This window comes from Pelodiscus sinensis, chromosome 9, assembly GCF_049634645.1.
Source record: "Pelodiscus sinensis isolate JC-2024 chromosome 9, ASM4963464v1, whole genome shotgun sequence".
In the NCBI taxonomy this organism is placed as follows: Eukaryota; Metazoa; Chordata; order Testudines; family Trionychidae; genus Pelodiscus; species Pelodiscus sinensis.
The window spans coordinates 25511924-25524680 of NC_134719.1; the positions used below are offsets into that span (position 1 = coordinate 25511924).

Here is a 12757-nt window from a genome sequence, read left to right on the forward strand (position 1 = left end):
GATTGATTAATTTGCATTTGTAATGAAATGAAATCCGACTATAGTAAACTTTCATATTTTATCTATCGTGAATTTGAAATACCCTTTTAGTTCCCACACAAAAGGTGTCAGTTTATGCTGGTGGTTTGTCACTTGAACAGCTGTGCATTCTTACATGGTTTAAGAACCTACATAGATTACAATGCACAACATAAGGAATTGAAATTCCCAACTCATTTTCCATAGGCAGTTTTATAAGAGACAGCTAGCTAGGTTTTTCATGCATAAATTCAGATAAATGACTTAGAGTTACAGAGTTATTGATCACTCAGAAGAATGGAAATTGAACAGTTAATTGGAAGGCAGAGGAAACAGCTGTGCAGAGAATGTTTTGGCTGTGAGCAGTCTGGGAAGTGACGTTCTGTAGCATTTGCTGTTCTAGAAAGAGCGGAGACACGTATAAATGGGAGGGCTCTGGAGAGGGCTGTCTCTCTACCAGTGTGTATCATTATCTATAAATGAACAACAAGGGAGGGAATCAAATAAGGGTAAGCAGTCTATCCACTGCTCAGAGCACCAACAGCTTTGCTGATTTGTGCTATTTTTCCCCTCCAGCATCACTACATTACTCAGACACTGGACATTGGCTACTTCATACTAAGGGAAACCTAAATTCCTCTTACAGCACTCGGAATGGGAAAAGATTATTATTCAATTCTGGGAATTGAAAAAGGAGCTTCTGAAGAAGAAATAAAAAAGGCTTATAGAAAACAAGCCCTTAAATGGCATCCAGATAAGAACAAATCCCCACACGCAGAAGAAAAATTCAAAGAGGTTGCAGAAGCTTATGAAGTGCTAAGTGATCCTAAAAAGAGAGACATTTATGATCAATTTGGGGAAGAAGGTAAGTATTTCTCTTACTCCGTGTTTATACCATACTCTTAAAATAGACACATAGTTGTGTTGAATGCCACAAGACAGGAAGAAAGTTTGTGCTTATCCATGGCATGTACTGATTTGGACAATGTGATTTTTCTGAGAGAGACCAATACAAGTTTCTATAACTACAATATGTTAGCAAAAATATGTAATCATGTATATAGTGTAGTTTTTAGTACTATGCTTAGTTCAATTTTCTTTAAAAGATCCCAAATCCATCTAATAGAACTTTTTAAATTAAATTTGATCCATAAATAGATGAATGCACTTTGTTTATTTTTGCCCCCATGCTTCTTGAGACTGCTATCAAAATGTTACTTAGAGACAGAGTACCTTTTTGAATAATGTTTCTCTTTCTAAAACTTTTCATAAAGGATAGTCTGCTTGTACAAAACAAGACAGGACAATCCCTCTACAGAGCAGTAGTCCAGGTGTCCAGTCCTTAGTTGGCCTTCGCTTCTTGCCCAGAGGAAAGAATTTGGCTGATGTCATGAAATACCCGAACAGTTTTTTAGTTTGAATGTAAACAGTAATAATGTGCCAAAGAAATGAGGCCCCAGAAATGTTACATTTAGCCTAAAATGGTCATTGAAACAGGAAGCTTTTTTCCTTTTTAATCATCAATTGCAATGGTTCCTCTGGCATTTCTAGGATTCAACAGTTACTTTTTATATCTATTTGAGACTCTAAACTAGTTAAGCACTGCCCACAGAAACTAGATAGGTTCATTTAATCCAGGGGTGGGGAACCTTTTGTGGGTCAGGGGCTGCTGACTGTCAGAAAAATCAGTCAGGGCTGGGGATTGCCGGGGGGAGGAGGGAGGCGGCTAGAGTGCCAGCACGGGCTCCTCAATGCTGGGGGAAGCCCTAAGCCTTGCAGGCCAGGGACCACAATCCACCCCCTGGGCTTTAGGTTCCCATCCCTGATTTAAACATTGGCATTCATTTGTGGCCAGATTTTGATAATTTCACTTGAGCTGAGTTGTACACTAGTCAATGAATAGTCTCATTGACTTAATAGCACTAAATGAGAAGTAAAGAGCTACATGAGATACCTGGCCCTTCATTGCTTCTTTGCAACCTTTTACATCTGTAACTGAGGCAAATTCCATGGTCTCTTGTTCCTTTCTGAAGCGAGAGAATTTTGGAACCACAAGTCTTTTTTTCCTTATATTATTCCTGAGTCTCTGAATATCAGACCTGATTTTGTTTTTTGGGAACTAAGAGCTCATGCTTCTTCCTTGGTAATAGGTCTAGATTTTTAAAGGTATTCAGTCATTGCTGCAGTCAGCATTGTAATCCCAAAATTCTCCATTTCAAAGGGAGCTTAGACACTTTGTCAATGAGATTTAGGCTCCTAAATGCCCAAAACCCTCTTGGAAATGAGCGTTGGGTTCCTCAGTTAATTAGGTATTGCAATGCTAAGTGCAGTAATGCCTAAATAGCTATACAAATCTTTAGCGTTACTTTTTGCCCTAATGCTTTTTGCCCTAATACTTGTTGTTTCTCATATGCAAGCACTTTATTACCTAAACTGTAGATTAATTTTCATTCTATTCCAAAGGCATAGCACCTCCTAGACCCCTCCTAAAAATATCATTTAGTCAGATTCTCCTAAGAGCCCAAGGCAAAGCATATAAACAGTGCAGCCTTTGGCAGTGTGGCATTGCATACCTGAAGCAAAGGCTCCAAAGTATGTACTTCCATTTATTTTAAGCATAATATTACAAAAGTATTGACAAGTTCCTGCAACTATGAGTGGAAATATCCCTTGACGCCTGAGTGGCTGCTTCAATGCTGTCATTGTCGTCCAGAATGTAGTCAGTAGTTATAAAGCTCTGACATTGTTTTACAACCATGGAACCTGATGTGCTTTCAGCAAAAACTATTCAGTATCTATTCTAGGAAGTATCATTCCACTAATCACATGACAGTTTGTCATGCATTTGTTTGACATTACTATTTTACAGTACTTCATTTTAAAAAAGAAACTTGAAAAATGTATAGTATAGCATTTGTCATAGCAAAACTAGAGTTAAGATTGAAATGCCATTTCCGTTCTAATGCCCCCTTTGCAGTTGTTCAGAACTTTATCAAAATATTGCCTTAAGGCTTAAACTTTTTGGCTACGTCTACACTGGCCCCTTTTCCGAAAGGGGCATGCTAATTTTAAAGGTCGTAATAGGGAAATCCGCGGGGGATTTAAATATCCCCCGCGGCATTTAAATAAAAATGTCCGCCGCTTTTTTCCGGCTTGTAGAAAAGCCAGAAAAGAGCGTCTACACTGGCCCCGATCCTCCGGAAAAAAGCCCTTTTCCGGAGGATCTCTTATGGGAGAGGTACAACTCGCACTCGCTTTGAAGTAGGAATAAGAGATCCTCCGGAAAAGGGCTTTTTTCCGGAGGATTGGGGCCAGTGTAGACGCTCTTTTCCGGCTTTTCTACAAGCCGGAAAAAAGCGGCGGACATTTTTATTTAAACCCTGCGGGGGATATTTAAATCCCCCGCGGATTTCCCTATTCCGAAGTTTAAAATTAGCATGCCCCTTTCGGAAAAGGGGCCAGTGTAGACGTAGCCTTTATGTTTGCTTTAATCCAAATGTGATTTTTATTTGTTTGGCTCTTTTAATTTTGAGTAAAATCAGTTCAGTCATCATGGAATTAAACTAATATGAAAAATCCATTCCTCATGTCTGGATTAAATGATTTTGTTAAAGCTGGACACTTGTCTAGAATCTTTTTTAGAGAAAGAAAAGCAATACATTCTTGTAGATCAATTCAGGATTTTTGAATCTGGAAATAGTAAATGATAAGGTCTGTGTTCTAGGTCATATTGTGTATTGTGCCATTGGTAGAAAGTGCCCCTAAAGCCAACATTACATGGGAGGATCACCCCATTATGGCTGGAGGACTCCTATGTTAGCGTTTTCCCTAATGCCAGTATAGCAGGAGTAACTGAGTTCCCTTATACCCAGCTGATACTTGGCTATCATATTGATCTCCTGCTAACACTCTAACATCCTTTGAGCCTGGTCTATGTTGTGCCAGGAATCTGACATGGGCCCAGGATCAAGAGGATTCAAAGGCCACTTTTGCACTTTGTCATAGTTTTAGGGTAACTTGTACTTTCTTGGTCCTTAAAGATTTCACTCTCAGCTATCATGTCTACTGGGCAACGACCCAGGCCTCAATCAGAAGGAAGTGCGAGTTGTACCTCTCCCATATCTATGCTGATACTCCCAGCAAGTCAATCTACCTAGAAGGCCGAAGCCTGTGCTTTGCTTTTTCTCCAAAGGCTGTGACCAGTGTTTGGCCTGCAGGTACAAGTTACCCCACAGCTTTCTCCAGGCAAGCACAATTATTCTTAAGGTAGAAGCATTAGAGAAAACATAAAAACCTATACACGTGCTAAAAATCATACCAATCATACCAGTTCCAGCACAGGGCTTTTCTAGGCATTAGTCCTTCAAACTCCACAATTGTGTGTGTTCTTCTCTTGTTACAAGATTCTATCAGTCTTTGCAGTAGGAACCAGAACAATGACCCTGCATCAGTTTCAGCTGAGGTTATTTATCCAAGAGTCTTTTCTTTGTCTCTTAGTCTCTGAAGAATCTAGTTTGAACCAGACCACATGAGCCTCAGCAGAAGGTGGTACTTCTCTGGAGGTGTTCATAACCTGAGTGATTGTCTTAAACATCACCTACAGTTTTTGTTTCCTGGAAGAACTGTGGTAACCCTCCCCACTTTAGAGTGCATTCAGTCCCCGGCCCATAAAGCATTCATATACCTAATACACTGTGGTCTCCCAAAGACATGTCAAGAAATTGGCTTATTTGTGTCTCACTACTCCATTTAAACTGCACTAAATGCTAATCATCTGCAGCTGAGAAGCTAGCATCAAAATTTGTCTTTTATGAATACTTTGAATTCAGCTTTTTTAAAAAAGAAAAATCCATCTCTGACATGGAAAAGGGATGTTAAAAATCGGTTAATTGAATAGTCGATTAACCTCATTAATTTTTATTGGTTACTCGGCTATTCTATAGTCACCAGGGTGTGGCCAGTGCACTCTGGCCCCACTCTCGAGGAGACCCCTGCCACTCTGCACCAGGTGGGAGCTGGTCCATGAGGGAAGCCGGTTTAAAAACCAGCACCCCTCACAGGCTAGCTGCCTGTCACCGAGCGCTGCTGCCTCTGATACAGAGGCAACAGTGTGGGGTGGCAGCAGCCCCTGTCCAGAGATGGGCAGGCTGAGCTCCCAGACTCAGCGCGAGCCGGAACTCAGCTGGCCTGCCTGCCCACTTGGCCCCTAATATACTTTACATTCAGAGCCACAGTGGGGGTAGGTTCTGGACCCAGCATGAGCCAACATTGAGCTGGGCTGCTGGCCTGCCTGCTAAAAAATTTACTGGTGGGGGTGAGGGGAGAAATGCATGTATATCCACTCTTGCTTATTGGTTAATTGACTACATTATTACATCCCTAACATGGAATAGAAAGTAGGATGCATAGTGTACTGCTGTAGCATAAGATTGAATCCATAACTGCTTAAGGGCCTGAGAAGAAAAGTGGTTGCTTATCGTGCAACCTTAACCACTAAGTTGCCTTGTAGGATTAAGTGTTGAAACATTTTAACAGTATTTAGAACTGAAGGCTTTCTTTGGCCTTAAAACCTCTTAAGGAAGGTCTGAGGAGAAATTCGGGGGTCAAGGTAAGAAGAAGGAACCTTCTAGGAAGGGGAGACTGGTGGTTGTTGAGAGGAATATTGTCTGGAGTCAGAGTAGAGGTAGGTAACTGGGTTGCTGCTAGGGATTTTGGTGAATGTAAGCAGAGTATGAGAAACTACCACCTGGTGGAAGTAGAAGGAAGATCTCAAGAGCTCCTACAGAGGATGATGTGTGGCTGTGTGTGTGCGTGGTTTTTTTTTTTTGTGAGGGAGTAAAACCTTGGATGGCCTTTGAAGAGAAGTGTCAAGTGTGAATTTTTACTGAAAGAGTCCTAGCATGAGATTAGTGGTTAGAGATAGCAAATCTTTATCTCTTAAAATCTCTCTAATTCTTATCATGTACCTAGAGCATGGGTTCTCAAACTGGGGATCAGATTTTTTTCTGTTTGCAACATGTGGTTGTAGTCTGGAAAGGTTAAGAACTACTAGTCTAGAGTATGTGATAAACCCAAATGGAAATGTATAACTAATAAAGGAGCTTGCCTTTTAGCTATTTTTCTTTTACTGTTGAAAAAGCTGGTTAATGCAGCATTAAAGTTGAGGAACCAAGTACCCAAATACATCAAATTTTGAAAGTCAAGGTTTCTACATATTAACTTTGCCACACAGTACAAATGTAACACAGTTTTTGGGGACATTTTTAATGCAGTGTTTCTATGATGGAAAATAGTTTTTAATAAACAGAAAAGTGTCCCACTTTTCTGGTGTGCTGCAGTCCTTTAAACTTTTTCTTCATCTCCACTCCCAGATTATATGCTTCCCTTCCCTTCCCTGCCCCTCCCCCCCCCCCCCCCCCCCCCAAGAAACCAAGCAAAACAGTCTTTCCATTGTCTCAGACATGGTGAAGTCCTGTTTCCAAAACAATGGAAGAGAACATGTTTTATCCATTCATACTAATGTGCTCTAAGGATGACTGTTGATTTATGATAATTTCCTAAAATAGCACGGAATTTGACTCGCTCTGTCTGACTTAAACCTTGTTCAATCCATTGATCTCGGGAACATATCAGAAGCTTAACATATAATATTTCATACTTATGAAAGGCTTCGAAGGCTTATGAAAGGCTTCGAAGGGCTTACCCTAGTCCCATTGAGCAGATCCTTAGTGGAAAAAAAATTACACTGCTTCAGGTTTCATTACTTTGCTCCAGGTTGCATGATGATTAGTTGCTACTCTACAGTCCACTGACAAGTAGTGGGAGGCCTCTTTAAAGAGGAGCCCTTCAAATATCTGCCAACTGTTCTATCTTTGTGCAATTGTTAAGCTACTCAAAGTCTTTTCAGTATTTGTTCATGGCTCAAAACTGTATTTTACTCTTCATGTTGCTAATAAGAGCTAGAATTGAAAACTAGTATGGACTTTCCTGACCTTTTCTGTGTCCCCCCAATTAGGGTTGAAAGGAGGAGCGGGCGGACCTGATGGACAGGGTGGCACCTTTCGATACTCTTTCCATGGTGACCCACATGCCACGTTTGCAGCATTTTTTGGTGGCACAAATCCTTTTGAGATCTTCTTTGGAAGAAGAATGCCTGGAAGTAGAGACACTGAAGACATGGAAGTGGATGGAGATCCTTTTGGATCCTTCACTAGTTTTAGCATGAATGGATTTCCAAGAGAGAGGAATACAGTTGGTAGCCAGCTTCGTCGTAAACAAGATCCCCCAATTATCCATGAACTTAAAGTATCATTGGAAGAGATCTATCATGGCTGCACCAAAAGAATGAGAATTTCCCGAAAAAGGCTGAACCCAGATGGTAGAAGTATCCGAACCGAGGACAAAATCCTCACTATTGAGATCAAGAGAGGGTGGAAAGAAGGCACCAAAATAACTTTCCCAAAAGAAGGTGATGAAACACACAACACTATCCCAGCCGATATTGTTTTTGTCATTAAAGACAAAAGTCACTCTCTCTTCAAGAGAGATGGTTCAAATATTATCTATCCTGTTAAAATCAGTTTGCGGGAGGTAAGTTTCTCATTAGTCGATGGTATAACTGAAATATAAAAACAAATTGTCTTATGGTATTGTGGGTACCCTGCTGAAAACAAATCTGTAGTAGTTATCATAGTTCAGTATTCCTGTTCTCGAATACAGTTTAATCAAATTGAATATAGTGCATAGGTATCTGTTCCAGAGTCATTGCTTTTTATTGGGTTCTGCATCATAGCCTAAGTTTTGTCTTTGGTAACATACAGGATAATCTCAGGGAAAGGAAAGTAGAGTATATTTGCAATTTTTTTTAACACTAATTACAATAGCTTTCTGTATGTAAATGAACATTGTGTTGGAATAATAATGAATGCATCCTTTGTAATGGACGCCTTCTATGATATACCATCCTTATCATTTCTGGTGCAGAACTCATCTAGAATATTTTCACAGCTCACCAATTACCATAAAATCTCGAGTATAATGCACACCTATGTATAATGCGCATCTGCCTTTGAAAGGTCAAAATCCTTGAATAAAATAAACTCGTATCTGTAATGTGCACCCCCATTATAGTCGAGATTTTAAGGTATGCATAGGAAGGAAGGGGCTCGTGCCTGCCGCCGGGCCCCTGACCAGCTGAGCTCACGCCTGCTATGGGGTCCCCCGCCCAGCTGAGCTTGCATGCACTGAGCTCATGCCTGCCACAGGGTCCCCTTGCCCTGCCGAGCTCACGCATGCTGAGTTGGCACCTGCCCGGAGGGGCGGGAGAGCTTCCTCCGCCCAGCTGTCCGCACACCGATCTCGTGCTTGCCGGCCCCCCCAATCCAGCCCATGCCTGGCCACCCCCCGCCCAGCTGGTGCCTGCCGAGGGTGAGTTTTTAAAATATTTTTTAAAAAAAACCTCCTATGGATAATGCGCACCGTGACTTTGACATTTAAAAAAAAAGGGGATGTAAAAAAAGTGCGCACTATACTCGCAACTTTATGGTAAGTTTAATGTTGTGAACATGCAAAATGTCTCATGTCACACATTTCAGTGTGCTTTTAGGATACATAGAGATGGATTTCATGAGGATAAATTGCGAACAGGGATAATGGAAGTTATATGTGATGATAAAAATGTATTCATAACATTATTTTAAATGTACTTCAAAGACCAAAGCAGTTTTGTTTTCAGAAGCAAAAATAAGGGATTGCAGTATTTTTTTTTCTTTGGTGTTTGAAGACAGTTAAAGGAATTGATACTCCACACAATTATTCAGATCTTTATTTTTTAAATGTAGTATTAAAGAATAGTTAAAATAAATTAATCTCAAGTGATGTGCAGAGGACACGTAAAGAAAGTCTGCCTATATTCTACAATTTTAAAAAAGGAATAAAACCCTTGTTAATTATTTTTTCATTAAATAAACCACATAATACAAGAGGAAAATTAGTATGTAATGACAGAATGGGTAATGTGGTTTCTTTAAAAATACAATAATTCTGCCACTGCATCCAGATAACACTGAGTTTTGTCAGCACAGATTAAGTACATGGTATAGTTGGAAAACAAAAGCAATTCTTGCAGAAGTCCTATGAAAATGTGTAAGTACTTAAATAAAATAGGAAAGTAGTGAGAATTTCTGTTTTAAAAAAAAAAAGCAAAGTGCTTTTTTGTTCTTGGTTTTTTTTGCCAAGAAATTATATCTTGATATAGTGAAAGTAAATCCTTGGTGTGTGTGTGTGTGTGTGTTAGCATTTGCTTTATTTTAAACATCACAGATGTGTATGTGAAAGGATACTATCAAGACTGATAGTAGAATTGAGCAATTTTTGGGGGGGAGGGGGCGAAAGAGATTAAATTAAAAAAATCCAGGAGGAAAAATAGAATAAAAAAATTTGAGGGAAAATAAAATTAAAAATGTGATTTAAACCAATTTTTTTTTTTCAAAAATTTCATTTTGAATTGACCAAAACGTTTTGGTCAATTCAAAACAAAATGTTTGAGTCAACCATTTCAGATGGTTTTCCAACACCACCTCCCCGGTTTTCTTTGTTTGTTTCTTTGTTTGTTTCTTTGTTTCTTCCCCTCCCTCCCTCCCTCCATCATCCATCCATCCGCTAAATTTTGAATTCAGAGTGCCATTTCTAAATGAAAAGGTCAAAATGAAACATTTCACATTGCGGGGATTTTTCCTTGGCCAAAACTACTATTTAATTCAATTCACACTTGAAAACTGTTTTGGAACCTCAACAAATAACTCCTTCCAAAAATGAATGTTAGATACTACCTCTAAAATAATTTTTAAAAGCAAATTTAGTGAAACAAGTGTTGCAAGAGTCTTAAAGTAAATGTATAGTCTGTGTAACCTAAGCACAGCAGAGCAAGGACTCTGAATTTCTAGACAGCTGAGATACTACTTGTTTAGTAGAAATTCCTGAGTAGAAGACAATGAGAGTACTGAGTGTATTTGTTCTGTTTGTACTTACCCTCCACTTACGACCATCCGCACTTACGACCAAAGCGGTCGTAAATGCGGATCCGAGTTACGAACGGCGATCCACGCTTACGAACAGTGCGGTTGCCATGTAACTCTCTATGGGATCCGAGTGATGAACACTTCGAGTTACGGACCAAGTGTTGGTCCGTAACTTGTTCATAACTCGGGGAGCGGCTGTATTATGTTATCTATTGATGAATAAGGTAGGACACCAGGAAGTAAACCCTTTCATGACTGCTCCAGATATCATTCTAGGGCACTGAAACTATTTTGATGTTGAAGATACATTGGTAATAAAGCAAGTTTCCCCTTTTCAAGGGAGAAACATAAGTTTATTATTTGCCAGTTTTGACAGTTCTCTTCAGTTTTGCAAAATATTACATGTAGTCACAATATCAATAGTCTCTAATCCTTGAATCTGAAAATTCAGATTCCAGTACACATAAGCTTTGGATGGATGATTGTCTCTTTTTCTAATGATATGAACTATTTGTTTTAGGCTTTATGTGGCAGCTCGATCACCGTGCCAACGATAGAAGGAAGAACCATACCTATGACAATAAATGAGGTTGTAAAGCCTGGGATGAGGAGGAGAATTATAGGATATGGGTTGCCATTTCCCAAAAATCCTGACCAACGTGGTGATTTAATTATAGAATTTGAAGTAAATTTCCCAGACAATATACCTCCAGCATCAAAAGAAGTGCTTAGGAGAAATCTTCCTGTTTCATAAAGGAATGGATTGTATTAACACTGTTTCAGCAGGACACTGAAAATGCAGAAGACTGACAAGTTCATGCTGTAAAAGTGCAATCTATATAAATTCATGGAATATTCATTTTCTTTTCTGGGTGGAGTGTGGAAATACTGTAAAGCTACATGAGAAGATAGTTGTTGCATAGAAGACACGCAGATGACTCTTGCAGTAAAACATACAGAGAAAACCACTCACTCTATCTTATTTTAGATCTTCCTAATCAGAGAGTTTATTCAGTATTTTGCTTACATGTAAAATGTAATCATTTTGTAATTCTGCACATATTTCTAATAAAGTACTTGCTCATCCAAGTACTTTTTCATCTATCTCTAAGTTATCTGTGATAATACCCACTAATATTAGAAATCAGAGCTGATAGTAGAAATATGCTCATGTATTACCCACAGATATTTAAAGAGACTAAAGCTTTAACTGCCACCATTTAGATATGAAGTCCCACACACTAGCTTCCATTTCACAAACAAATGCTAGCTAAATGTTTATAGAGCTTCTGACCCCCAGAGGATAATGAGCCTTTTCCCAGCTGCTCCAGTTTTTTGTAGGGAATGTACTGAAGCTTTAAGGCTATGGGGAAAGTAGTACAGGTGCAGCTCCCCTGTGACATGCTCCCTTCAGAAATCCACTTGGGGAATTCTACTAATTTTGCGCTATCATCCACTCCCTAGGGTTGGATTTTGCTCCAACCATTGGCAGGAAAACATCCTATCTTGGCTCCAGAAGGAGCTGTGCTGTCATTTTGTGGAAGGCTGTCCATAGAACAGTGTAAATGAAGGCACTGGGCTTACATACACATTTCAAGATCATGCAGATCTCAGGACGTTTGTAGATGTTCAAGCACTGAACCTTCTATCCTTTCCATAAACAAGGGAGAACGTACAAAGTCCAGCTCCTAGCTAAAGGATTCTGAGGAAACTTTTAGAGCCTCATCCATAGCTCATTTATGCCTATAAAAGTATTTCCATCAATTCAGTGAGCTTGAATAAGGTCCTTTGTGAATAGAAACATGAGTAGGGAAAGGAGAGAGATCTCAGTAACTGAGTCTAGTATTATAACTTGTTATAGGGCTGGTTCCCTTAGTTACAGTTTGGTTTTGGTGATATAATTGTCTTGCAGACTTACTTTCATAACAGAGGTTTAAAAACATGCCACGGTGCTTTAAGGGAAGATTTATTTTTCTTTATAAGAAGAAAATATTACTCTTATTTGTGGTCATTCTTTTACCTGAAGAAATCTACTGGTTACCTACTCTGGGTAATTTAGCAGCATCATATAAATGATTGTCTATAGGTGGACTATATAAGAGCTGGGGTTAATTTAGTTAGCCTTTTTTTAAATGAATCCTAGCACAGGAAAAAAATCTCACTTCAGTTTTTCAAAGGAACACATTCCTTGAAGATATGGTCAAACTTTTAACTACTATTTCTTTTTCATACAGTTCACATGTATGATCATGTAAATCATGCTCACTCACTTGTGGTCCTAAACAAACAGGGAACCTGAAGAGTAGCTAGAGTGATTACTACAGAGTGGGTGGGGGGAAGCTTTAAAAGGAATGGCTACCAACTGCTTATGCTTGTTATCCTTGTATATTGTGTTAATGCATTTAAAAGATTTCCAATTTCAGAATGTTCTGTATGGCATTTCTCATGTGTTTTTTAATAAACTTGTTTTTAACTTTTATTTTTTGCTATAACCACATGTCAAACTCTGAAGTACAAATGAGGCTCAATATTCTAAACCAAGTTTTGGGAACAGAGTTTTGGAGGGGGGAGGCCGCACAGCTCCCGCCTTCCTACCCCTTGAGCACGGGGAGGAGTGCTGAAGGCAGCAACACTCCGCTCCTCCTCTTCCCCCCCCCCGCCTCCCTCCCCCCGATGGCCTACAGCATGTGTTCTGGGGGTGGACTGTGGGCGGAGCCAGG

General features: G+C 39.6%; 1 protein-coding gene across 4 annotated transcripts in view; it reads left to right on the forward strand.

Annotated features, from left to right (window-relative positions):
- DNAJB4 (DnaJ heat shock protein family (Hsp40) member B4) overlaps window positions 1-12516 on the forward strand; it is a 49155-nt gene extending 36639 nt beyond the window's left edge. For 2 of the 4 annotated variants that reach the window (XM_006129591.4, XM_014576778.3), the window contains exons 2-4: window positions 595-883; window positions 7034-7608; window positions 10558-12516. In XM_006129591.4, coding sequence (XP_006129653.1) covers window positions 673-883; window positions 7034-7608; window positions 10558-10791 — 1020 coding nt within the window. In that variant the 5' untranslated portion in view covers window positions 595-672 and the 3' untranslated portion in view covers window positions 10792-12516. The remainder of the gene's footprint in view (window positions 1-594; window positions 884-7033; window positions 7609-10557) is intronic. The other 2 variants (XM_006129592.4, XM_025187993.2) reach the window with 2 other exon arrangements.
- Window positions 12517-12757: the final 241 nt, after the last annotated feature.